Source organism: Prunus dulcis, chromosome 5, assembly GCF_902201215.1.
Source record: "Prunus dulcis chromosome 5, ALMONDv2, whole genome shotgun sequence".
Classification (NCBI taxonomy): Eukaryota; Viridiplantae; Streptophyta; class Magnoliopsida; order Rosales; family Rosaceae; genus Prunus; species Prunus dulcis.
In genome coordinates, this window is record NC_047654.1 from 2,882,711 (window position 1) to 2,910,057 (window position 27,347).

General features: G+C 35.0%; 3 protein-coding genes across 5 annotated transcripts; all 3 read right to left on the reverse strand.

Moving 5' to 3' along the window:
• Positions 1 to 1,536: 1,536 nt before the first annotated feature.
• On the reverse strand, positions 1,537 to 4,703 carry LOC117627230 (probable xyloglucan endotransglucosylase/hydrolase protein 30). The gene is made up of 4 exons (XM_034359199.1): positions 4,205 to 4,703; positions 3,980 to 4,080; positions 3,598 to 3,806; positions 1,537 to 2,313 (listed from the first exon to the last, which is right to left on the reverse strand). Exons 1-4 carry the CDS (start codon positions 4,452 to 4,454, stop codon positions 1,788 to 1,790), a joined length of 1,086 nt encoding a protein of 361 aa, XP_034215090.1. The 5' UTR covers positions 4,455 to 4,703; the 3' UTR covers positions 1,537 to 1,787.
• Positions 4,704 to 9,461: 4,758 nt separating this feature from the next.
• On the reverse strand, positions 9,462 to 16,232 carry LOC117627229 (UV-B-induced protein At3g17800, chloroplastic). Of its 2 annotated transcripts, XR_004585749.1 has the most exons (4): positions 16,042 to 16,232; positions 12,838 to 13,115; positions 9,777 to 10,670; positions 9,462 to 9,697 (listed from the first exon to the last, which is right to left on the reverse strand). XR_004585749.1 is itself a non-coding variant. In XM_034359198.1 (3 exons), the coding sequence occupies exons 1-3, from the start codon at positions 16,177 to 16,179 to the stop codon at positions 9,869 to 9,871; spliced, it is 1,218 nt and encodes a 405-aa protein (XP_034215089.1). In that variant the 5' UTR covers positions 16,180 to 16,232; the 3' UTR covers positions 9,462 to 9,868. The 2 variants fall into 2 exon arrangements, 1 of the variants encoding a protein (XP_034215089.1); XM_034359198.1 differs by having other exon boundaries at positions 9,462 to 10,670.
• A 5,391-nt stretch (positions 16,233 to 21,623) lies between these two features.
• LOC117627316 (O-fucosyltransferase 1-like) lies at positions 21,624 to 27,132 on the reverse strand. 2 transcript variants are annotated; one of them, XM_034359342.1, is made up of 10 exons: positions 27,035 to 27,132; positions 26,768 to 26,939; positions 25,846 to 25,924; positions 25,687 to 25,757; positions 25,490 to 25,578; positions 24,213 to 24,336; positions 23,824 to 24,107; positions 23,006 to 23,135; positions 22,056 to 22,789; positions 21,624 to 21,915 (listed from the first exon to the last, which is right to left on the reverse strand). In XM_034359342.1, exons 1-9 carry the CDS (start codon positions 27,040 to 27,042, stop codon positions 22,241 to 22,243), a joined length of 1,506 nt encoding a protein of 501 aa, XP_034215233.1. In that variant the 5' UTR covers positions 27,043 to 27,132; the 3' UTR covers positions 21,624 to 21,915; positions 22,056 to 22,240. The 2 variants fall into 2 exon arrangements, with proteins under 2 accessions (XP_034215233.1, XP_034215232.1); XM_034359341.1 differs by having other exon boundaries at positions 21,626 to 21,967.
• Positions 27,133 to 27,347: the final 215 nt, after the last annotated feature.

Here is a 27,347-nt window from a genome sequence, read left to right on the forward strand (position 1 = left end):
AGGAGAATTTCTTGATACCATGCTAAAATATGAAAACTATGAGAGAATATTTGTTTGTGGGAATTTTTTGTGTATTCTTCTCCTTATAGGAGGTCATATTTATAATACAACGAAACCTGAATGGGCAAGTAAATAATAAATTCCTAAATCTATTTGCAGTAGGAAATCAGGAATTAAAGTAAATCAATTACAATTATAATAGGAATTCTTGGTGTGTAAGGAAAGTAAGTCAATATCCACAAGTCACACCAACACTCTATTCGATGACTTCAGTTTCATCACAGTTTGTCCATCTTAGTTTCGTAAGTCATGATGACCTATAATCTTAGTCTTGTTTAGTTGTGCTCTGCTTAGTTTGTTTTTCATTTCCAATTACTACTTATGTAGTTGAAGTCTTTTGTTGCTTATTAGAGTATTTTTGGTAGTTAAATAGGGTATACTTAGTTAATTTTCTATTTTGATTTAAATATTAGGTTATACTTAGATCGTAATTCGGTGTATTCAGTTAATTTTAGGGTTCGTTTAATAACACTCTAAAATTTTAGACTACTACTAAACTAATCCTGAGTACACTCTATGATCTAAGTACACCTTAATGTTTTAATTAAAATGTAAAATTAACTTAGTACACCCTATTTAACTACTAAAAATAACCATGGTACACCCTAATACACTTTATCACACAACATCGTAATACCAATCCTAAACCAGGTTTCTCTTTTTACATGAATTCCTACCCTCTTGTCAAATTATGGGTTCACATCAAAATCTTTAATTTTGTAAGCTGTTGTGGGAGTAGATTTGCTAGCTCCTACAATTCAAAGCATGATTCTTGTAAATCCTTGTGATTTTCTTTGACCTATGTGGAGGAGACTCAAACATCTTTGTCAAATAACTAGTGAAATGCATCATCACTAGTCCGAAATCCTTCAGAATTTTGGATGCTTCCAAGTTAGAAGAAATGTTTAAACCCTGGGATTTTAAAGTCATCCACTTCAACTTTATTCTATTGATGATGTTGAGCTAAGAAGTCAGACTGGAACAAACTTTTTCATTCAAATATGGCTGCCCATCTTTTCCATCAGGAAGAATCAAGTACATAGAGAATTTTCGACACTTGTCTTTTGCTATGTTTGTAAGGAAGCTTTAAGCCTTTGAAACATCAAAGACTCTTAAAGTTATACAAAAACTTCTCTACATTGGATTAGGTTGAATTTAGTGGGTATGATGTACTTATTAAAATGATATTTGTTTCACAATTCCATATATCCTTTTAGTCATTTTATATTAAGGTAAATTAGTAATTCAATAAATACCTTGGTAGTAGAGTGCACCCAGTTAATTTTAAGGTTTGTTTAACAGCACTCAAATTTTATATATTGCTGGAAATATGAATTTGGATATCATATTAAAACAATATCAATCGACCTAATTAATCATTGGCGCTTTTTTTTTTTTTTTTTTTTTAGGTACGCGCTCATCAAATTAAATTTATTTCATGTTTAACATATCCACGAAATCCAACGCAAAAAAATATGAATAGGAAAACACCAAATTTGTGTCTAACCAAAAAAGACCCCACCAAAAGTGGTTGCTCATATATAACTCATGATGCTAACTTTTATACTAATTTTCAACAACAAATTAAGGTTTGAACTTAATTTGGAGAGAGAAAAAGGGAATGACGCCCCACCAACCTATATAGGTACAATATTGTATAAGCTAGGCTTGAATTTACATGCATGCATGAGTTGTATGAATCAAATATAACGGTAATGACCGAAAGGTTAATAGGGCGTAACGTCCGAATCAGGGAGGACCCGATTGCGATTGCGGGTTCTCCGCTTGGACTGCCGCTTGTGGCTGCCGCCAAACTTCAACCTGCCGGTGTCCTTAAAGCGCGCCCTCTCAGCCGCAATGGTGACGCACTCGGGAGGTGGCACGGGATACCGCAACGAATCATAGCAATAAGAGTAGTACATGTACCGCTGCCTGAACCTGCGCATGGCGGCCCGCCGCTGAGGTGTGATGACGGAGTAGTCCTGGGTGGCGAGGAGGGCGTATTTCTCGGCGCATGCCTCAGCGGCTGGGATTTGCTGGATGGGGTCGGCAGGGCAGCCATCCAGGACTAGGTCTTTAAATTCGGCTACAAAAGGGGCATATTTATAATTCACCTTGTATTTCCCTCCTGACGTGGCCCAATTGCTAGCATCCCATATAGTCGTATACAACGACATTGGCTTTGATGGGTAGTCACCCCCCATCTCTTCCCTGCTCCCCACCTCTCTAATTGGAACGTCATCCACATAAAATCTGATACATTAATAAATTTTTAGTAATTAATTAATTATAAGGGAAGATTTACTTGCATCATCTGAAATTGATACGTCAATCATGGCCTTCATTTAATTGAACAAATTTTACAAATCATGGCATTAATTTAGTTGAATAAATTGATTGATTATATCAATTCCACACAAAAATAAAAAAAATAAAAAAAATTACATTCCTTCATCAGTTAATGCATATATATATAGAAAGGTATCATCAATCAATTTGTTCAATTAAAATTAGGCAATGATTGAGTCAATATGGTTTATAGAAAACTTCGGATCTGCATGGGTCAGTTTGGTAGCCTACCAAAAATTTGGTACACCATCTAAAAAGTATAGGAGGATGCTTTCTTTATCCTTACATATCAAGTTAAAGGCAGAGAATCAACATTTAAAATACCAGAAAATATCATTAGTTAATGAAAATATTAATAATTGAGATTATTAATTAAATGAACAGAATACAGTAAATTCACATTTTTTTCATATTAAAAAGAATTAAAATATATTTAAAAAATCAAATAAAAAGTCGTATTTTTATAAAACACAACTATCCATATCTTTTTATATTCTAAAAAAATAAAAATAAATTAAAAAACCAATTGGCTCACGCTGGCTAGTATGAATTATATAAGAGCTTCTTGTTGCAGTTTCATCCAAATATTTTGAAGTTAAATTGAGTTCAAAATAACAAAAATGTTTATAGTCTAGTATTGCTACAATTTTGTAAACTACATATATATATATATATATATATATTTTATATATGACAAAATTATCGTGTGTGTACGGCATGTATATAAAAATGGTTCTTGTTTTTTCTTTGAGAGCATAAAAGAAAATTATTCTTGTGTTAGATGTGACATATTGGGTTATTATTAGATTTTAAACAAAGTATGATCACATTTATCCATAATTTTATTTAATCAACCATCTAATTAAATTGATAGTGTGACCTAAGCATAACACATGTTGGACTTTTTCTCGAGAAGGTAGAAGCAACCCAGACGCAATCCCAAAGCGTGTATGGCTGCTCGTGAGGTCAAACGAGCATACAACAAAGTCCACAAAGCATACCCCGTAAACAAGAATACGAGAACTTTCCCAAAACAGAAGGAACAATCAAAGCAAAACATGGCATAGAAAAATAAGGCAAAACAAAAATATATATATGTAGAAAAGAACACAAATTCGAGAAGGAAATTAATAAATATTAATAATGGAAATATGAAAAAAAAAAAAACAAACAAACAAACAAACTCACATGGTGATTTGAGGGGTCCAAAGAATGCTATATCGGTGGAAGTCCCTGGTAGGGTCGAACCACAGCCGGTAACGCTCTTCCCGGCCGCGGTTAGTGCTGCCATTTCCGTAGATGTTGGTTTGGAATCTCCATGGCTTCCCTTCTGTGTTCCCTAAGAATTCTATGTCTAACTCGTCGTGGCTCTTCTCGAATACGTCCGCGTTTGAGGTCTGTTTGTTCAGTTTGATCACGATCATATAAATAAACAAATTAATGAATTTGCAGGACATGTAGCAACAAAATTTCTTAAATGAAAAAGTAAATGATTTTTGTATAAAATTCCCCTAAATTTCTTCCCAACCAGAAGGGATTCCAATTTCCAAAATATAATAAGAGAACTTACGTAGAAGGCAACACAGATACCGGCAGTGTAATCGGATGGCAACTTAATGTTGGCGCTGAAGAAGCCATGGTTGTAGAGGTTAGAGGAGATGAAGCCAGACCCTTAATTAAATTAATTAACCAAATTAATCAATATGAAGAATGAAAGAGAGAAAAAAATGAATAAAGATCGAGATTGTATAATATTATACTAGCCTTTCTGCACGCACAAATGAACACAACTAACCTGTAAAGCGGTCGAGGAGAAGACGAACACCTTTCCCGTCGGGGGAGCGGACCAGATTGCCATCACCGAAGAGAGGGCTGTATCCTTGGTTGAAGGGGATGGTGGTGAGGTTACTGAAAGCTGCGTCCACGTTGCCAATATTAGCCATACACATGGATATGATTAAGACAGTGATGATCAGAGGGTGGAGAAAGAGAGAAATCCCATTAAACCAACATCTACAACGTTTTATTGTCCCCTCCTCCATCATTTTCTTTTCTTTTTTCTTCGTAATAATTCAAATTTTGATCTGTATTGCCTTTTGTTTTAATTTTCTTTCTCTCTTTCTCCTCTCTCTCATCCGATCCCACCTCCTTTGATTTCTCTCCGAGTCTGATAATATACAAATCACAAGAAGAGGAGCTAAGAGGCCACCAAACCAAGAGGCCAAGAGGGATTCAATGCAAAGGTTACGAGAGAAACAGATAGAAAGAGAAAGAGAAGAAAAGAAAGAATATATGGTCCTCGGCTGTTGATCAGGCTTTGAATTAATTATCTAACTAATTAATTGTTGGATGTACGATAATGCCCTTGGTTGGCTGGGATATTATCCGATTGGCCATCAGAGATCAAATCGAAGAAATTCTAGAGCGTATTTTAAACAAATTGAGCAACTTCATTCGATATTCATACAACTAAGAAATCAACATCACGCTAATAGGGTTTAGCTCAGTAAAAAAGAGTTTTCACTTGTAGACCAGATATCTTAGATTCGAACTTCTATGACATCATAGTTGCGTGTGACACTATTGCTTGCATTTAAAAAAATATATAAATAAATAAATATCAACATCACATCCAAAGTATAAAGTCTAAACGGAAAACAAAACTAACACGTTAAAAAACAAAACTAAAACGGACAAAAGTCGAACACACAACTCCTAGCCCACATCACTACCATTAAGCATGGTTATCTTAAGCAAAACCCAAAATTCTAAAACCACACCAATAACTTTAAATGAACACTACAGCCACCATCTTAAAAAACACCGTCGTCAAACCCACCGCACCTAACCTTTAAGAAAATACAAAATATATGATCGATCTAGGAAAAACATGGTTTTTTAGCGATCTAACTACACATAACAACGAACAAATATATTGAACAATCATGGAAAAATAAGTGATGACGAACTTCAACCTAAGCATGGGTCAGAAGAAATCACCACAAAGGGCTTCTTATTGAAAACGCCATAAGGGAGTATTCACTAACCCAAAAGAAAATTGGAGAGGGAAAGGAGGGGCAATTACGCTTCTTCTTCCCCCTAACCTCCCCCTCCCTTTATTGATTTTATCCTTTGGGGCTAAAGAGAGAGAGAAAGAGAGAGCAGCTAAGATTTTTGGGTTTTTTATTTTCCCGGAGAAACAGGGAAACACCCGGGAAACACATATTGAAAAAATTCTAGTTTGATTGTCACATCGATGAGTTATGTTACATATTAGTACATATGTTATAATATAAATTGACAACATGATTGATATATCATGAAATTATGTATAATATGAATAAATAAATACACATGTAATAACATGAAAGAGTTGATAACACAACGTACCCATGGTTTCACCGAAGAGATATTATATACAAAATGTAGTTGGTGCCTGGTGGTTACAACTTACGTAATTATTTGTTTTTATGTTGAACTTTAGGATTTGCATATACATTAAAATTTTAAAATAAAATAAATGTCAGGGTTGTTACATAATAATGAATGATTAATATAAACAGTACGTGATTAGTTATATAACAAAATTTAACAACTACAAATTCATGCGGTGCCTAAGTTATATCGCTGGAGGGGTCCTTTCGCTTTCCAAGTCAAGGGAATAATGTAATAACAACACACACTTCTGCCAATTAAAAGAATAAAGTTGATACTCCATCCAACGATTCGTCTAAGAGCATCCACAATGACTCCATGCAATAATTGAATTATAGTTTTACTTATAATGGTACAGTTAAATAACTTCATATTTCTTACATGTTTTTTATATATATTATATATTCAAATAAAATAAAATAAAATAAATAAATTTAATAACACTAAAAATTGTACTATTGAAATATTCTCAAAAAGATCTTTAAAAAGAGATCAATTTTGAATATATTTGAAAAATAAATTAATTGCTGTATTTTTTTTCATTGGACTGAACTATTAAACAACCATTGCGAATGCTCTTAACGGCATATTACATTAATTAATGTATTTTTTCTATTTTTATTGGCATGCTCTTAACGGCATATGTACATATTTTTTACGAACAGTAAACGTTTGTTTCAAACATTTAACAATTATTTGCGTATTTTATCATTATTTTTCACGTACAATTAAAAAATATACAAATAAACAAATATAGGCATAATTACAAATTTTTATCATAAAGTATAGACATATTTGTTAATTAATTAATTAATTGTTATTTACTAAGCAGACAGAATACAGGAATAAATATGGGTGTGAGCCCGAGCTAGCGTATATGTAAGAACAAAATAAAAATAATAATAGGAAGAAGTCGTAATCTATAGCTAGGCTGCCTATAAAAAGTTTGATTTCTTAAACTGCTTAGCCAAATGTTCCCATCATCAAACTCAATAATTTAGGACATCTGTTAAGCTATGAAGGGAGTAACGTAGGAGTAGAAGGTTGATGACATCTTCGTATGTGGCCCACCATAAAACAAGAGACTAAAAACACTGCTAAGGTAAATTTTGTATTTTTATTGTTAGTAATTTTTTGTATAATATTCGTGTTATATACATACGTATATATTTTCGTTTTCCATACATGTATGAAAATACTTGATAATATACACTTTCAAAAAAAAATCCAAATGTATAATACATACATTATACACGTACGTACATATATATTCTTCACGTTTAATACACGTATTTTCACATATTATTAAATAAAAACATTTATATTACAATTTAAAATATATATATATATAGTGGCCAAACTTTTCATTTGGATTTTTCAAAAATTCTGTCGAATAAAACACATACGTATTTTATTTGTACTTATCCCTTTCCGTATTTTACTAACATTCTAACATATGACCTCAACTGGATTGATAATTGCTCTTAATTACATGACGTAACGTTAGAAGCCGCCAACGGGTTCTATCTCAGTTGAAAATAGCATTGACTTTTAGAATAGTAGTCTCATATTTAAACTCTCATGACACCTTAGTTTAGACTATCACTTATATTTAAAAAAAACGTAATTACATGCATCTTTTTTTTGGTCAAAAATAATTACAAGCCTTTTACCACCTATATCTATATGCATTTACTTTTTGTCATATTATTATATAGGTTTAAATACTTTTTTCGTTATTAGGTTTTACATGAAATTTCAATTTTGTCACTGAGAACTTCCCCCCCCCTCCCTCCCACTTTATTTTATTTTAATTTTATTTTAAAGATACAAGCACTGGCGGATCTACAGAGGCGCAAGGAGGTGCACTTGCACCTCCCCTCGCCGGAAAATCACTTTGAGAAGCTGGAAATGCCCCTCTTCTACTGCCCACCAGCTGTTCGATTATTTGCTCCAAAGAAGCTCCAGGCAGCAGCTCTTTGCGCAGGCTGCAGCGCGCAAGGCCGTTTGGGTTCTTTTTTTTTAAAGTGATATGTCCAAAACGCATAGTTTTGGTCCAAGTGAAACCAAAATAAAAAAAATAAAAAGAAATAAAAAGAAAGGGCCACCACTACCCGCAGCGGCCAACTCCCCAACCACATCCCTTTTTTCTCAATCCTCTTTTGCCTTCATCATCCATTAGCTTTTCTCTTTGTGCTTTTTTCATTATCATTGACTATCTCTCACTCCCTCAAATTGGTATAAGTAAATTCCATTACATTCATTCAGCAACGACACCCTGAAAGGATCTCTCTCCCTCTATGTATTCTTTTATTCATTTGGTGGAAACCCATTTGTTTTAGAGGCAAAAGAAGGGTTGTGAAGTGGGCATAAGCCATGGCAGCTCTAAAACCAGAAGAGATAAGCCATCCACCAATGGACCAACCCTCCACAATTTGTTTGGAAAATTAATTTCTCTCCAAATTTCAAAGTTATTTCTCTTTATGCTTTAATTAATTAGGATGGATTATTGGGTTTTGGTTAATTGATTGAGTTTTTGTTTTGGTTATTTTGTATTTTATTTTTTGAATTTATTTATTTGTATATATTTTTAGTTTGTAATTAATTAATAAAGATTGTTGTGGTTTGATAAAATGATTAATATTTCAATGTTGTGTTTATTTGTATATAATTAACATGGTGAATTGGTTAATGTGATTAATATAGTGTTTTTAGCCTTTTTAAATATCGTTTTAGACTTTGAAATATTGCCCTTTTTTTGAAAAATTTCTAGGTCCGCCGCTGGGTACAAGTGATAGTCTACAAGGGAGGGGGGATTTCTCACACACCTATACACACAATTATGATGTCGTGAGGATTCAAACTTAAGACCTCTAGTCTGCAAGTAAAAGGCCATTTTCACTGGATTAGACTTGTTGGCTTTTTATTTATTTTTATAAATAATGAGTTTAATTTATACATGAGATTTTAGGATACTAACCTGCCCCTCCCAAAATTGACCGAATCAAAATTTTTGTTATTTAATTTTTATTTATTTTTAATGAGGAGCAGGTCAATTTGGGTATGAAATACATAAAAAAAGAGAAATAAATAAATATACGGAGCAAGTGAAATGATGGTCACAGTTTGTTTAAATAACGGGGCGGTTGGGTGTGGAATAATTAAGCGTTTGTTTAAAAGAAGGGGTAGTTGCTTTGGTAAGCTGTAGATGTCCATGAAGGAAGTTTCAATTGCACTCCTTGATGTTTGGTCTAATTACAATCAGATCTTAGATGTTTCTTTTGTTAACCATTTTATGTTGGGTCTAATTACACATACTGTTGTTTCATTCCCTTAAAAATATATGCAAAAAATTACTTGAATTTGGATGTATTCGTCCACTCAATTAAACGATTGTTATTTTATATTTTCTAGAAACACCATGTTCGTCAATTTTGTTGGTCACAACTAAGATGTCTTAATAGTTTCTAATTTGTTTAATATTTTTTACAAAGAGGATTTTTGAATGAAGATTTGAAAAATAGACAATTCAGATTGTGAAAATAAAATTCATACTTGACTTCAAAAGGTGTTTGAGGATCCCTCAAAAGAACAAATGTATTATAGTTTAGAACTAATTCATCTAAAATAAATTAAATATAATAATATAATTGGCGTATTGCCATATCGTATTTTCATACTTTTAAAGTTATACTGATATCCGTGCAACATAGCATGTTGGTACTCGGATTGTGTAATTGCTGCCATCTTAAAAATTTGACGAAGACACTAGAAATCAGCAACATTGGTGGTGTCGAGTCGCACGCCCGAGGCCCAGCACCACGTAACATGTGCATCACTATTTACATCTTTCCTGCAGTTACATTTGGGATAAAGTAGGTCAAATTGGCAACACATCTAGAGAGCAACTTCTGTAACAAGAGGTGACTAACCATTATATTTACAGGAAACTCATTACACCATGGCTCAATACTCTAAAACATATAAGCAGCACCCTCGCTTCTGGGCGTAAATAAATGAACATTTAGCTTTTGAGAAAGTGATAATTGGATTCAATGTAGGTTTCAGCATCCCATAGGAATGATCCGAAAGCAACAGCTTCCAAGACAAGCATTGTCAATCCAGAGAAAGTAAGCGCAATCACTTCATCGTTAGAGGCATCGATTGAACCATCCTCAGTAATCCTGATATCAGGTCTCCCAAATAGTGCTTGTGTCTGATTTTCAATCAAAGAAATCGCTTCCTTTGATCTTATAGTAGCGTATCTCTGGAGAGTCTCTGCATCCAAGTACATCACATAGGATCTCAGTCGATAGGACTTGTCATCACCATTGTTCATGTAACTACCTCCATCACTATCACTACCACCGTCTGGAGGTATCCGGATCAAGGAATCCGGATCCCATAGCTGGTTTGCTGGTGCTGCATCTGGAGTGAAACCATCTGGAAGGGTGTTCATGGTTCTCTCAAGCTGAAACCGCTGATCAACTCTCTTGAGAAAATATCCGTACATTATTGAAGCAGCATACAACTTTCCAAGTTTGATTTTGCTAATCTCAACGATCGCAGAAAGAGGGCCCACAAGTCGCTCTCCAAGTACAAGGGATAAGTGGCTCTGTATCATCTCCAATGCTTCAGGAGAATGAACAGATTCTAGTTTCTTTTCTTGCATTGGCCAGAAATCCACTCTTCCAGTGGGATCTGAGGTCGATGATATCTTCGGGATCATTGAAATATCATTCTCTATGAATTTCTGCACTATCAAGCAGTATATTATCTCTTCCAATGCCATGCGTCTTTCTTTCTCTTTGACTTGAGCTATTCGCCTAAAATTCATGAATTTATTTAAGAAGTGACTCCATATCCTCCAACACTAAAACAATGAACCAAACAATAGTTGGGGAAAACAAATAAAGAGCAAGCACCAGTATGCGAAGAGATTGTTAGATGATATGTTTCAAACTGCGTACAGTATGGAGAGATGCATGATAACAGCATTTCTTTTTCTTTCTTTTTTTCTTTTTCTTTTCTTTTTTTGAGGAAATAACAGCATCTCTTCTTAGACACCTAATCATGTCTACTTAAAATTGACTTTCAAGAGAAGAAAGAAAATTTGGAGCTATGATTCAGCCTGAAAGAGGTGATGGTGATGGAAGGTCAGAAATGCAGTACAAACTAATGAAGGTAAGATATTGATGGAGGCCTAATGTAAGTCAAGACTCAAGGTGGTGAGTGGTGTGACACCAACTGATCACTGGTGAGGATGGTGACGTTCTAGTGCTAGTACTGTAATGTGGCTAATGGAGGGGAAACATATGCAGGTTGTTTTTTGGTAGTTTGCGGAGTCTCTGATTGGATGTCATCTAATTGCTCTCATCGAAATGGTGGATGGACCGGTGTGCAATAGGCTCCGGGAGGCCAGTGATGCATCAGCTTTGCAACTGCAGGAAAGGTAATTGTATTCTTAGATTGATTGATGGTAGTGCAACAATCTAAGGGTAAGCATTGGCACAAAGTTCTTAGATTGATTGATCTTAGTGAAATTATATCATATTCCTGCTGGTACCTATCACATCTTAAAGTACTAGCATTGAGGTGTTAGCATTGTGCTAAATTGTACCCATCAGTTGTCATACACATGTAAACACAAGCACATGCATACAAATCGAACCGCACTCTATATTTAAACAAAAATGGTTCAAGTCAAATTATAGAAAAGAGAAAATAAATGAAAACAAGTACTCTTTTCTCTAAATCTCACATCCCAGTTCAGTACGACTAGAAAAGTTTACTTGGCATGTGTCAAGTGTACTTCAGCTACCTAGGAAGCTCTTGCCATCAATAATTATTTTTAAATAAAAATTAAGTTTAAACCCGGAAATAACTAGAGCAGCACATAACATGGTACAACCTGTAGTGTAAACTACTAAATATCAAAGATTCAAAGCAAAGGTAGGCAACTACATATATGTCAAAGTTTATCTTGTATCAAGAAGGTGAAATAAGATGGGATGATAGAAACAGTGCAGACCTAATGAAATCTTTTGCAATTTTTATTTTTCTTTTCAATTACTACTGACACAACTGAGGGTTCAACTGCCGAATTCAGTATGACCACTGGTCTGCATCCTGTGGAGTTTTACAGTATCAAGCTAATAGACCCAAAGACAAATTAATTGCAGGTGGACCAAGCCCGAAGAAAGTATTTATTCTCTCCCATTAGTTAATGATCTGCCAATTCCATTCATGTTTTCAATGCCACAAGTATCATTATCCCATAAAACTAAAAATCGTGCCAAACCAAATACTCATAATCCCTTCTAATTTGAAAATGAAACTGCTCCCATATCACATTGTTACCCCACATTGACCAGCAATGCTGCTGCTATGAAGTCAGTTGGGGGGTAAGATAAAGTCCGTATGCAGGATTAGGTTACCATGTGTAATGTAGGAAAACACAAGGTGGCTATTGCTTATAATTATGATGGGCTTTAAATGATTGAACTTTTGCTTAATTACTCTAAGCCACCCAAACACCCCCACTCCAAATGTACTCTCTCTCTCCATTTTTTTTTTCAGCTTTTGTTTTTAACTTTGAAATTGAATTAGCAATTTTTAACATTTTTTAAATAATTTAATTTCTAGAGAAATAGTATTAAGTCACATTAAATAATAGAACTCCAAGAAATCTTAAAACACATTGAAGCTAAGATCCAAATAAGTTCACTCTTATTAACCCCTATTAACTCTCAGATTAACTCTTTGACTTACATTATAACTATTTTAAAATTAAATGACTCTTACACTACCAAAAAGGCCTTGCTGTTAGATTTGGGGCAATGGGCTTAGTGGTGGGCGTCCAAAGAGGATCTTTAAACAATTCCATCAGCGTGCATCAAATTCTGAGTTGTTTCAACATGTAAAAATTTACCAATTACCGTCCATTCAAGAACAAAACTAAAATAACTACTCTTGAGAGATCACAGTACTTACTTGTAGAGGGGATCTTCAGATGAAGCAGAAGTTTCTTCTCTCTGGGCATCTCTATCTTTTTGAAGGTTCTCAAGCTGCTGATCAATGGCTGCAGATAGTAGATGTGGATGATTTTGCAATATTTGGGCCAAAAGCTGGCCGGCAGGGGATTCAAATTGAAGAGGAGCAACTGGCACCAAATTATCACTTGAATCCTTTGATGCTCTCACAATCAACCCTCTTGCTCGGCACTTATACAGTCCATTTCCCAGCTTTGGGATGCAAGATGAAGGACAGCTCTAGAAAAGAAAAGAAAAGAAAAATATTTTGTTAAAGTGCCAACCATTCATAACCTTGCCTTAGTGCCCACCCTGGATATGGCAATATGATGCAGAAATATTCATACAACTCTCTTCATTGGATTTCAGCAGTCAAATTCAGTGCGTATACATATACATATATTAAATCAATGCTAAAATCAAGATAATCAGTGTTACTTGGAAACTGACATACATAATGGTGAATAGCCCCTATCTTGGGGCAACTAGCTTATAAAAATGATACCATGCAAGTACATGTGGGGAAACAAATGCATAGAATCAAAAGGATTAGAAATTGGTAAATATATGGGGATACAAATTCAATGAAGACATGGGAAAAATAATACTCTAAAGCCAATTCTGGAGCAACGTATCAATCAAATATATCATTTTCGTTACAAAATGAAGGCAAAACAGATGCTCATCCTTAGCAGCTAAGCAGTTGACAGCAGTTTTTTTTCTACCCGTCTACGCATCTGTCATTATTCTCTGTTTTTCATCTTCTGCTCCTTCCATTCTAGTTTTATTTATGGATCCTTTTGCCATTTTTGGTCCAGTTTGGGTGATAATGCAAGTATCTTCCACAGGTAAACTTTGCTCTCTTTATTAATAACTCTTAACTTTAATAAATTACATTGTCATGTGGGGATTGACTGGAATTTGGGTTTGAAACACTTGCAGATTCTGGTTTATGTTTCAATTTTTGTTTCTCAAGGAGATTGTCAACTTTCAACGGTGATACCTAGACTGTAGTAAACAGTTCCACTTTATGAAGATAAATTCTCATGACTCACAGGACTACTGGTACGTTGAGTCTGTCGGAAGAATGATATGATTAAAGAAGAGGTCTAAATCATAATAGAAAATGTTAAGGTTAAATTAACCACCTCCTTTCCCAGTAAGTGTGGCCACCTCTTGAAGCCTGCACCAATTTTGGGTACTGGTTCTAACCTTTCCCATAGTTTTCTGAAACCCTAAATACTATTTGGTTCTTCCCATTCGATTGGCACTTCAGTTGCTTTAAACACTGGCATTAATGAAATCAAATGCCTGCTTTAAGGAAATATGTGAGATTTACCCAGATATGAACCATCACAAAGTTGCGCAACATTTTGTGAACAAAACAACAACATCTCACAACCGTCAGTTATTTCATCAATGACATTGCATTAAGCATGTATTTTCTTACTCATCTGCAACTCAGTTTCACTTATAGTAAAAATAAAAAAAAACCGAGCCACATCCACTCAAATCTACTCCACTTCTCCTTTTGTATAACACCGATTCAGATTTCCCCTATTCAATCCTACCACCCAACCTTTTTTTAAAAGAAACAAAGAGAGGAAAGTTTATTTAACAAAAGAAGCTGTACAACACCATGGATAAGCTTTCCACCATAAATATACAAGAGAAAACAATAATTCATTCTACAACTAGTTTAGCAGACCAAAACAATTCAAGACACTACAGCTTTCCAGTCTAAAACAATGTCCAAAATAGAAGTGTTCCTAAAATCAGGAGAAACAGATGCCCAAAGTGCCCCCCGATAATTAACCTTCTCCCACACCTCCTCCAACCTTAACATCTTCGAAGATCCTTTGTTTTCTTTCCGACCAAATAGCCTAAATGATAGCCATCAACATACGGCCCCATTATACTTTAGCCTTCCTTCCACCACCCAATACTATAATTTCTCACCCAGCAAAAAAAAGAAAAAAAAGAAGCAGTCTTTTGGTGCCACCCAACTATCATTAATGTTGCGGCATCCATTTCAGTTTATGGCTTGGATCATGAGTCTTTTAGGTAAGATTATTATGGTTTACTTAGTACATTTGGTATCTTTTTGTTTCCTTCAGTAAGTTTATGGTATGTAGAACAGGTAAATTCATCTATAAACCCTGTGGTAAAGAAAAACATAACAGAAAAATCAGAAGATCCAGAAAGAAAGAGTGAGGAAACTGTTGGCAGGCAAAGAAATTAAGTATATAGATTGCTCTCCCTTCCTCTCTTTTTTTGCACTAGACAAGACAGAACATAGGCATAAAAAGGCATAAATCAGTTGACAACATTGACAAAGTTGATGAGGGTATGCGCAATAGAAAAAGGATCTTGACAAAAATAGCAAAATTCAACATATGCGCAAAAGAAAAAAAAAACATAGAGACATGAGTGTATTAAGGATGTCCTTATTTTTCCTTAAAATATGTACATCCTATTTCTGGGATATAAACCAATGACTGGAACTGTTTAGTTTTCAGATTTTCTATCAACGATTATCCATGCAAAAATTCAGTTAAATTGAAAAAAATTTAGCCATTTGATTATCCACATTTTCGTTTCAGTTTTATCCAACGTTTTTGCAGGGATAACTCTTCATAACATAAATACATTATAGAAAAAATAAAACTAAAACCCAATCTGATTGATAAATATTGGGAGCACAAGATCTAATTCTTTTGGTCACTGTTGCCCATGAAATTTCATGATCACCAACAATTGAATGACTGAAGAATTAACTTCAAATGAACAAACAGTTCACACGCAGTCTGAAGAGGGCTCCATTTATTTCAAAAAATAAAAAGAAAATATGTTCCTAAGGAAGTAAAATTTTATCATTGTTAATTTATTCGCGAAATAGCTTTTCAATAAACCAAGTGGAGATAGATAATTGTATATCAGTCACAAATTTGCCTACACTTTCTAGGCAACCAAACAGGGTAAAAGAAAATATCTGATCTGGGTTGTGTCCAATCTATCCCAAAGAAACGAAAGGCTCAAAAAAAAAAAATAATCCAAACATCATTAATTAAAATCTAAAAAATTCCTTTCAACTTCTCACGCTTGTTTAGCAACCAAAGGCTTAAACACGAGAGCAAAACATGAATGAGAGTGGACGAGAGCTTACTCTGAAAAAAGCACCAGAAAGAAATGGCTTGGAGTTAGAGAGCGTATGCGAATGGAAGTGTCTGAATTCTGGCCAGCTAAGACCACCGCCTGAAGGAATCACCAACGAAACGTCGCCAATAACACCTGAAACCTGCATTTTGTATGTCCCCGAGAGAGAGAGAGAGAGAGAGAGAGAGAGTTGTGTGATAGTAGAAGTCTTGGTGGTTAAAAGCAGTTTGTTTGGGTTCTCTTCGTTTTCCTTTTCTTCTAACTAGCCTCTCCGCGCGTAAGCGCGTGCGACTTAAAAACCTTTTTATTTTTAATTTTTGTTTTTGCAATTGTATTTCTCTAGATAACCGTCACAATGATTTCTTATTTTAAAGTCGAGCCATATTTTTATAGTTTTAAAAGTCCAAAAAATTGCTTAACGTCATTTATTTTTTCTTTAGGGGGTGTATTCAATTCAAACTTTTAATGACTTTTATAGAATTTAAAAGTCTGGAGGTATTCAATTTAGACTTTTAAAGAGTATATAAAAGTCTAGTAGTATTCAATTATGACTTTTAAAAATTATTTAAAAGTTTGGTGGTATTCAGTTATAACTTTTAAAAAGTATTTAAAAGTTTGGTGGTATCCAAAAAATTAATGACTTTTAAAAAGCTTATTAAATGAATGACTTTTCTATACTTTTAAGGCTAATTGTTAAGAGCAAAAGTCTTGCCAATTTACTAGTGACTTTTATCAACTCTATGAAAGTATTTAAGAATTTGTCATCTCTATGAAAGTCACTCACTTAAAAAAAATCTTTATAAGTATGAATGGATACAAGTTTATGCTGCTTTTAGTTTTAATTTTATGTTTTATTTTTCTGATGTAGGGTGATGATTTTTGTTGGTGGCATTGTGGTTTCCGTGTGCAGATACATATAAGTGGCGTTCAGTAGGGGCAGAGTTAGAATTTTAAGATTGAGGAGGCCGAGATAAAAAACACAAGTATATCAAATACATGTAAGTGTTCAAAACACATGTTAGAACTAAAATTTTTAAAATTAGTCATGCCTAATTATTTTTAAAAGGCCATTAATTTAAATTACAAGTTGTCTATTAGTAAGTTGTATATATTACATTATATAATATAGGAGAGAAGTCAAAAAAATGGAGGGGCCGAGGCCACTCTTGGCCTAGGAGTGGCTCCGCCACTCGTGTTCAGGCTTCCTCTTCTTTCTTCTCTTTTCTTGTTGTTTCCCCTTGAGTTGTTCATGCACGAGTCTTTTTTAAGATCACTCATTTGTTCCTGTCTCTCATGCTTGGGTTTTGGATAGTATTGGTTGTTTCAATGCTATCTTTTGTACACTCTTATGGTGCTTTTTTTTTAAAAGCATATTTTCCAACAAAACAAAAAAAAATCAAAAAAATTGGAAGAATGTTAAAACGCACGTCCATATGCAACATTAATCACACGCGTGTCATTCAGATAAGAAACTATTGATACATGCATCAAAAAATTACAATTGCAAAAAATATATATAAATAAAAAGCTTCTTAAGTCATGCATGCCAAAGTCTTTTTATTTATTAATCACGAGTGCTTTGCATGACTTACAAAGTTTCTTTTTCTATTTTTGTAATTGTATTTTTCTAGATGGTCATCTTTAAAATTTTCTTTTATTACGCATATTTTTCTTTTATTAGAAACACTGATGATGAGGAAACATAAACAAATGAAGGAGCTGATCTTGTTGTTGCCAAATTGCATTCAGCTATGTTTCGTGGTTAATGTGACCTACACAACACATCTGACTCTCCTTACCCCTCCCAGGGAGAAAGAAAAGAAAACTTGTCAAAGCATCAAACCTAGTGTTGGAACCAGCAGCGATTGCCCCCTGGCAGAGTGTAATTGCCCCCCAGTCAAGCTCGGGTTCCGAAACTGCTAAACCGAGTCCTGGCTTTCTCATTCGCTATGACAGGTTTCAACTGTTTTCCCTGCATCGTGTCCATGTTGGTCGGCTTGTGAACCAGCCATCTACGGAAAAGCTCAAAGGAAAAGCCAGCAGCAAGAAGCAATAAATCAAGAGTTACCGAGGTAGAAATCACTTATCTTCTGTTCATGCCAACCATGGGTATTGTCAAAGCCAAACTTGCCAAAATCGAACCACTAGCCAACGAGATAGATAAATATTTAGTCCTGCTACCACGGTGTCCTTCAATATGCAGGAATTAGTTACTCGCCGGAAAATACATGAATGATTATGGAAATAATTTGAGTAGCATCCAAAATCTACTTTTAAAATTGGTTCCCAACATCTATGGCAGATAGAGCGTCTTAAAATTGTTGGTGCATAAATTAAATTAAGAGAATAATTTATTCGGAAAATACAATATGTAGCTATGAACGATTCTTGGGATTAGTCGCAGACTAAGTTGTTCTCTTTAAGATGTTTAGGGGTCGTTTGGTACGGCAAACTGTCATGGACTGGACTAAATCCTGGGACTGTCTTGGATTAGCTCGGATTGGCCTAACCTAGATTAAGTACTAACCTACGTTTGGTGCTCCATCAGACTAAGAAGCTGAATTGTAAAAATAATGAATACCTATATTTAGTGCTGTATCGGACTAAAAAATAATTATTGTAATAATTAGATTTAAAACAATAATATTTAAAAAAACAACTAAAATTCTGATATTTTAAAGGCTAAAATTACATTAAACAAAAAATAAAAAATCATCAAATTCAGACCCAACCCAACCTCCTCATTTTGTTTATCTTTTTTTTTTCCTCTCTATTTTCTTTTTCTTTAATCAGAAACCCAACCTCCCCATTCTTTTTATCTTTCTTTTTTTCCTCTCTATTTGTTTTCTTTATTCAACAACCTCCCTCATTCTCTCTCTCCCCCATCGCAACTCACTTCCACATCCCTTTTTTCTCTCTGTTTTTTTTTTTCTTTAATCATAAACCTCCCTGATTCTCTCTCTCATTCCCATCGGAACCCACCTCCACATCCCCTTTTTCCCCAACTCTTCTTCTCCCCCTTTGACTCCTTTTTATTCAATTGAGAAAGCCCTAGGCAAAGGCTTCAGCAAATGCGTTTTCCACACACGTCCTCTTCGATCTTGTCCAGCCAGGATTTGGGTTTGTTTGGTTGCAGGAATTAGGTAAACTCACGGTGGTGGTCTGACAAGTTGATTGTGGTAGGGGGTTTTGATTCAAGCCAAGGATCTGACTTCAGTGAATATGGTTGACTGAAAACACAAATCAAGAAAATCCAATTCTAGGTTAAGAAGAAGAAGAAACGGGTTTAGTTCGAACTCGTGGGTTCAATCTAGCGAGGGCACTATATTGCGAACTACCGTTTAACCTCTCTAAATTAGAGGAGTGAACAAGGGGTTTTGTTTACTGTTGAAAAATATAGTCTCATTTAAGTTAGTCCTTTATCTTATCAAATATGGGTTTTAAGTGCTATTTAAGTTAGTCCAGTCCAGTGAGACCTGCCAAACACACTCTTAAAGGCTCTGCCCAATTTGTGCAAGCAATTCTATGAAATTCTCTCTTCCTTTTACTTATTTTACTGAGATTCTGAGCAACATAGTCAAAGAGAATCCAAGCATTGATTTTACACATCTATTCAAATCCAAGCGTTGGTTGTCCAAATTACAATAAATTTTTTTTGAATAATGGCTGTTGCTTATCGAAAATATATGCCATTGTTTGTCTACTAAATTCAACAGATTCAACAGAACCCTTTAACTATCAAACTTGAAAAAAAAAAAAAAAAAAAAAAGACGTGGTCAACATGAAATAAAAAACCAAATTCATAACATATTTTCCTTCAACAACAAGAAATAAAATTATGTTTAACGAAAAGCAAAATTCATAAGAAATATAGTGACAGATGTATTACAAATTTAAAAGAAAACTTTAAGAAAAATATTTAATGTTCATTCATTATCTTTGATTCTCATTGTTGTCATTATGCCCAGCATCTCTTCGCATATCCAAAGCTATACCAACTCTCCATTCATTAGCATTTTGTCGTTGCTATTCTTGTGTTTGGAAAACTAATTCAGGATCCCCTTCATTAACCGGTAACGATGAAGATGAAGAAGATTCGTCCCCCAATTCAACAGGAAATTCATCAGATCTACACTCTTTTCGAAGAAAATTGTGTAGTCCTACACAAGCTAACACTATCTCTGTTTGTGTCGCATATGGGAATGGAGGTGCAGACTTGAAAATTGTAAATTGTGACTTAAATATACCAAATATCCTCTCAATGACATTCCTCAAGGACGAATGACGAAGATTGAACAACTCAACTTCATTTGCAGGTGCATGACCTTGACCACCAAACTCTTGGAGATGATATCGAACACCTCGAAATGGAGCCAAAAATTGGCTTCGATTTGGAAATCCGCAATCCACTAAGAAAAATTTACCTGATAATAGATTACACATATGTTAGTATCCAATATATGAGCTAATGTAAACTATAAGAAAAAATTTTAAATTAAAAAATACCTTGTGGTACTTTAAGTCCATTCCTCCTTGTTAAAGCATCTTGTAGTACTCTTGAATCGTGAGCTGAGCCCTCCCACCCAATAAGAACATATATGAATTCCAAATCAAAGTTACAAGCTGCTAATACATTTTGTGATATCGTACCGTGACGATTACGATAGCTGCTTACGTCCCATCGCGTTACCATGAGTTGCAACAACATTCTACTATATTCCACACTCCAAGCATTATAATCTTGTTTGCTCTTCCCTTTTCCATTTACTTCTTGTGTATTTTCAGACTTCATTTGAGTGCAGCTATGAATTTTATCATGTCAATCACAAATACAGCATAAAAAATATACAAAAAATGTACATAGATCAGACATGACACATCTTATGTTGAATGGAAAAAGGACGCAGTAGGAATTTACATATTTGACATCCGAACTCCGATTAAAGTGTATGATACATTTCTGAAAAGGGAACGATGCCACGAGTCAAACTCACCACTTTGTTGTGATATAAGGTGAATTTTGGGCTTTTGAGGTTGTTTAGGCTTCCAATACAAAATAACTACGAAAGCCACTGATTAAGGCAGAAGGAAAGAAGATAGGATTAGCTGAGACAGCGAAGCATTGGAAAGGAAAAGAAATGAGAAAAGTAGAAGGTTCAAGACAGAGAGGCTCCAGAGGAAAAAGTTCCCATTTTTTCTTGTAAGATTTTTGACGCATGATTAAAAGAAGATTGATGTTTGGCCGTTGGGGTTTGTTTAAAAAAAATTTAAGAAATATACGGGTTTCATTCATGTGTGTTTTTTTTTTCATTATTAATTATTAGAATATTTAATTTTGTTTTTGGCTATGTGGAGGTGGGCTCCATTTGCCACTCAATTGGTGGAAAATGATCTCTGTGTATGAAATTACAAAAACACTCCTGCCACATCATTAAAGTTAACAAACTTTTAGACCGAGTTGACAGCATAGTACAAAGTGAGTCACCAAACTACGGTCAATGGGGAAAAGTGGGCCACTTTAAGTTTGGGTGGTGAAGTGAGATTTAACCTTAGTTTCATGAGGCATTGGTGTAAATAAGCCTTAAATCTATCATGTTCAACAAAACCCAGGTAATGTAATAGTAATAGAGCATTTTGATAAGGTAAGACTGAAAAATCTATATAGACTATAATTAGCCATACATGTCATAAACATACAGGGAAGTCAATCAAATCATACTATATCACAAATCGAATGTAAATTTTGAGATCACAACATAAGACATCTAAAAAACTACCATCATGGCTCGTGTGTCCTCCAGGCCCCTGCATCAGTGAAAACTTGCCTCCTTTGTCCATATACTAATCCAAGCACCATGGTGTAAACCCCAGAAAATCAGAATCACTGAAGAACCAACTTATATGATCAAGAGGAACATGAAATGTCCATAAATTTCCTAGTGATAAATAAGAAAATAATGAAATGTTTGTGGAAGAGGACCTATGAAAAATTTAAAACAGAACAAGTATGGATATAATGGTTACCTGAAAGGCAGAATATGAGTACGGAAAACCATCCCTTATACATTATGTCATACAGGGATTCATCAGTATGGTGGTGGAACAATCACCTGCTAAAAATCCTGACACTACTTTCTCATTTTTCGGTCACAAATATTGTCGAATTTGATTGAGGCAAGGATTCCAGGCCATCAGTGGCTTGGCTTCACTCAACTGCTGTCAAGAATTTCCAACACATTATCTGGTGGACATTTATGTGCCGGATTCTGTGGAGATGTTTGGCAGAAACATTCTGGCCAAGAATTTGTATAGAAAGACTCGGGTGGGATCCGCTTGTGGGGGCCGCCAAGGTTGGTCTTGAACATGGCTTGCCTAACAGTTTCTTCAAAACCTACTGTCCGTCCCTTCTCTCGATCAATGAACATTGGGGCAAGTGCTTTCCTGTCGGGTCTAATTGTGGTTCGGAAGCCATAATAAAGGCGGTGACCAAGGAGATTGTTTGCAAAGTTGCTAGGGCCATCATATGTGGGCATAAAAATATCAGAGAGAAGACAAACCATGTAGTCCACTGCAGACCCTAACAACCCCTGGGTGTTTTCTGCTAGCTCGTCTGAGGGATCTACAGAACTGTGGTTCTCAAGGTGAGGGAACAAAGCCCAAAAAGGTTTCATGAATCTCTCCCCACCAAATAGGTCACCAGCAGCTAAGTATATCCTGGTAGAATTGTTAAACCCCATTGCACGTAAAATAAGACCGACCTGCATAGAAAGGGGGTCATAATTTTATTAGGATTTCATATAGGAAATGTCGTATATTGCCTGTTATCTTGAAATGGTAAGCGAAGCTTAACAAGACACTGATGCAAGGTAACAGCCATCTTATAATCTTAATCTTGATGACTCTTTCTCACTGGCAGTACAAAAAACCTTTTTCACCGATAGATAAAGAAACATTAACAAGAAAGACAATATTACCTCTTCTGGAGTTAATGGGCATTTTCCAATGGCTCTTCTTTCCTTGTAGACAAGCTTCTTTGGTGCAAAATTTTCTTTTCGATACTTCTTCAAAATCTCCTGCTCTTTGGAGTTGAAAATATCAAAGCACCTGCAGAAATAATTTTACCAGATGTTAAGAAGTCATCATATAACATTATTTTTCAAAATCTGAACTCATGAACTGTTTCAAAATATGAACTGATGAAACGAACAGATTGTTCACCTTGTCTATCTAGTGGCTATAAAATACGAGAATTCTTAGCATGATGTAAAGGAGAACACTCTAGTCATTCCTCATTTTATGTAAGAATTCCGCCAGGAACTTACATTAAGTGACTATATAGATAGGTCACTCTTGTGCTTGGAATCTTAGTTTTGGCCTATTGATACTAAACTAAAATATTGAAGTTCAATTTGTTGTGCTTAATTACTGGTCAGTTTTTTCTTTTACTTCTGTTCTCTCCTTGTTCTACATCAGTAGTATCAAAGCAATCTATATCCTGCGTCACTCAGGGCATTAGTTGTGCTGGAAACTATGGCCCCCTCACCCTAAATGTTTTACAAAAGTACCTTCAAATGCTTACTTAATTTAGCGCAACGCATGTGTTTGTACACAAGCGTATTTATATATGTGAATATTTGTGTGATTTGCTTTGATTTTTCACTTCTATCATATTTTTGTCTTGTAAGCAGATATCTCACCATATGCAACAAAATCAACTAATTATTTTACATCTGACCTATCCCCCCCAACATGCACATGCAAATGAGAACTTCGCAAAATAGTTAGAACGTACCCAGCAAATGCCAGCATATCCATCTCAAAACGAAGATGTATGGACATGAAGTGACCTTGTGCGCGAAGCTTATCTACTATTGATTGACTTAACTTCATAATATTTGTCTTAAACCTCAAAGCATGATAGTTAACTCTACACCTCAACCGTTGATACTCAGGGTTGTCAATTTCTTCTGCCAAACGATGTGAAAATGGAGTAAGATAAATAGCACCATGCTCCTTCATTTTCACAAGAGCGTCTGTAGTATACCAACTGATAGGAGCATCTCTAGGGGGACGAAGCTGAGACAAGGTTTAGAGGAAGAGAAGTAAACATTTTGAACCTATTAAAGAACACACATTGATTTCTGATTATGAATGCAATGAAAACATATACGGATGTTTTACCTGTACAGCTTTTATCTTCTTGGTCTTCCCATTTTTGCGAATTTCTGGCATTTTTTCCACAATTTTTACATCATACCTCAATGACTTCATAAAATGCTCAACATCATAGATACCGCGGAAACCACTGCACATGTTAAATATGTGGTTACAATCATGTAATATTTTATGGAGTTCATAGAAACCAGCATTCAATTAACAATGAGAGCACAGTAGACACATTACTCACAGTTCCTCAGAACAAATACCTTGGTTTTTCCCAAGAAAATATATTATTTAAGTTGTACCATAAAGTATGAAGGGATATATTTATAGGAAATTATGCCAAAAGTTCTACAGGAAAATACATTCATGCAGTTATGTTGAAGCTTTAAGTTTCCATTCAATAATGCTAGAAGTTGGAATTTAACTGCTCTAGTTACATTCAGGCCAATGAAAAGGTCAATATATGATTAAACCTATTTCCTTGTGAACCACTGGACAAAAGTAGCTGAGCTACCCTACAGAAAGATCAATGATAGGTCTTCTTTTGGTGTGCTTGAGATCTCAGATTAAGAGAAGGAGCACTGCATTGTGATGTTATCCCATCTAATGAGCTCTTAGGTTGGTTTGGGTGTGGCAACCATCATGTAATGCCTTATTTGTGGAGGTTCTTGTGGTGGAGGGGAGAAGACAAGGATGCGAAGTAGGTGTGGTTTGCTAGCCAAACTTTGGATGATATTTTTTTTATAGGGCATATGTTGGACACTGGATGGAAAGGAATAGCTTAATCATTGAGGGGATGAAGGAGAGTCCATGGATTGCTTATGGAATAAGGCTGGTTCTGCATTCCTGGAAGTATAAAGAATATAATTTGAGAGAACCCTTGAACCCACTTGTGGCAACAAAACCAGAAAAACTCAACATTGGTCTTTAACTATTGAAATATACCTTAAGAAAATCCCCAAGAGAAGAGTCCTCCTAGATCAACTAACAGAACAAACTGAAAAAGCTAAGGCCATGGTAATGAATTTTAAGTACCTATGATGAAAAGAAGAAAGGTAAGCCTTATCAATACAAATATGGAAACATCTAATTCCTCCATGTTCATTAAAATGTTACAAAATATGTGGCACATCTACCCTGTAGCTACACAAAATTTACAATTCCATCTACCCTGTCTCTTTTGGCTTAATAACCTCAATCAGAAAAATACAAGTTAAGAATGAATTTGAATACACAAGGTGAAACATAATGTGTATATGTGAGTTGAGGGTCACACAATCATTGAAAATAGATACCTATCATCATGCCAAAAAGAGTTTGCATCCAATTCAGGCAGGACAAGTGTAGCATTCATGATTCTTGCTGCAAGAACTGCATTGCAGATCTAAAACATCCAAGAGAATAACAAAAGGCAAATATTTCCCTCGTAAGAACATGGGTGACAAAAATGTAATTAATTACATATCATAGGGAAAAAGAAAAAGATACAAACCGCAGTGCGTTGTTGATTGAGACCACCATTACAGCGCACACGTAGGTAGCCGTTAGTCTCGCTTGGTGGAGCTGCCACAAAATAGTAGCATCAGAACATAAAATGATGTTTCTAGGAACCAAAGCATTATAATTATTCAGGAAAAGAGTAAAGACATACGGGGCCAATCAGACCGTGGAGCTGATGATGGTCTCCAACCAACAGAATCAGCACTTCTCCAAAGTTCACCTAAACTCATCTGCATATACATGGTAAGAGAACTCAGAGTCAAAGTTTCAACAAATAAATAGCAGGGAGCATCACTATTACAGTAATTTTTTAACAGAAGATGTCTGCCTCGAATGAAACTTTCAAAGAGTCTTTTGAACACAAAGAAAGATTAAGGTGACAAACTAAAAATGTTATCTCACCTTTGTTATCCGTATTGTACACATAAACATTACAACTTTACCTTAGCTTCCTTCTTCCCAATTAGAATACACCATAAAAAACTCCTAGTAATTTTGAGATACGGATTTCTCATCATCAGAAGTATCTAAGAAGGGTACTTTGCAATGTGATTTTTTGTCTTTGTAAAAAAAAAATGTTAAATTGGATATGACCTGAGTACTTTATGCTCGATTGCATGATTTGTTACATAATCTCTCTTCATAAATCAGTTATCTTGATCGACCTGTTGGAGGATATTGGATCATCACTCTCATTGTCTTCTTCAGTCATTAGAAAGAGTGGACAAAGTATCAAATTTCGGTTATCAAAACCATTATCTTTACATTATGGATCCTGAATTTTCAACAATCACCCATAAAAATGATGATGTTCGGTTAATAGGTGGCAAAAGAAAACAACAAGGGCATTTAGTTCCATGCGTCATTTGCATGCATCCAAAAATAGAACTCCTAATTTCAATGTATCCAAGAATCAGTAGCATTTACCAATCTCTTCAACTAAGATTAATTAAAACTAACCCCACTGCATGAGGTGAAATGTATGTAAAATAAAATTTCTCAGAAAACAAACAGGCCAGACTTCCAAAACTAGAATCAAACAAAATCATTCAAAGCCTCAGCTTCCAACTAACCTTAGAGCGAGAGCCAGATCGAGCGCCGCCATTGCTCGTCGATGTAACAATAAAAGAAATGGTGCAGATCAAGACAACCACAACCGCGATCAATAGCCTCCCAATCATGCCTTTCACCCCTCCTCCTCCACCTCCGGCTGGCTTCGCATGCTGCCGTTGATGAAGCCCCAGTCTGCATCAAATCACCCAAGAAAAATTTTTGGGTTCACTTGTGTTTTGTTACCGGGAAAGTTCAGAATCGGAGTGAGAAATGGGTACTTGAGTTACCTTCGCATTGCTTCAGCTTCTTTCTTACAGTTCAACAGCCACTTTCTTTCTTTCTTTAATTTCGGTGTCACTGAATCCTTCCTATCTCAATTCTCGACACACGAAAATATGTTTCAGTGTTGGCCGGGTCGGGTCGGGTCAATTAGTAAGTTGTATGGCTCTTTCTTTTTTTTAGTTCATGATTCGAATAGATCTTTATTGTGAGATTATTCTTGCGAAAAAAATACTCAAATTGAAGAATGTTAGTTGTCTAACTATGATGAAATAAATAGACAAACATAATTTTTTAATTTTAAAAAAAATATTCATGATA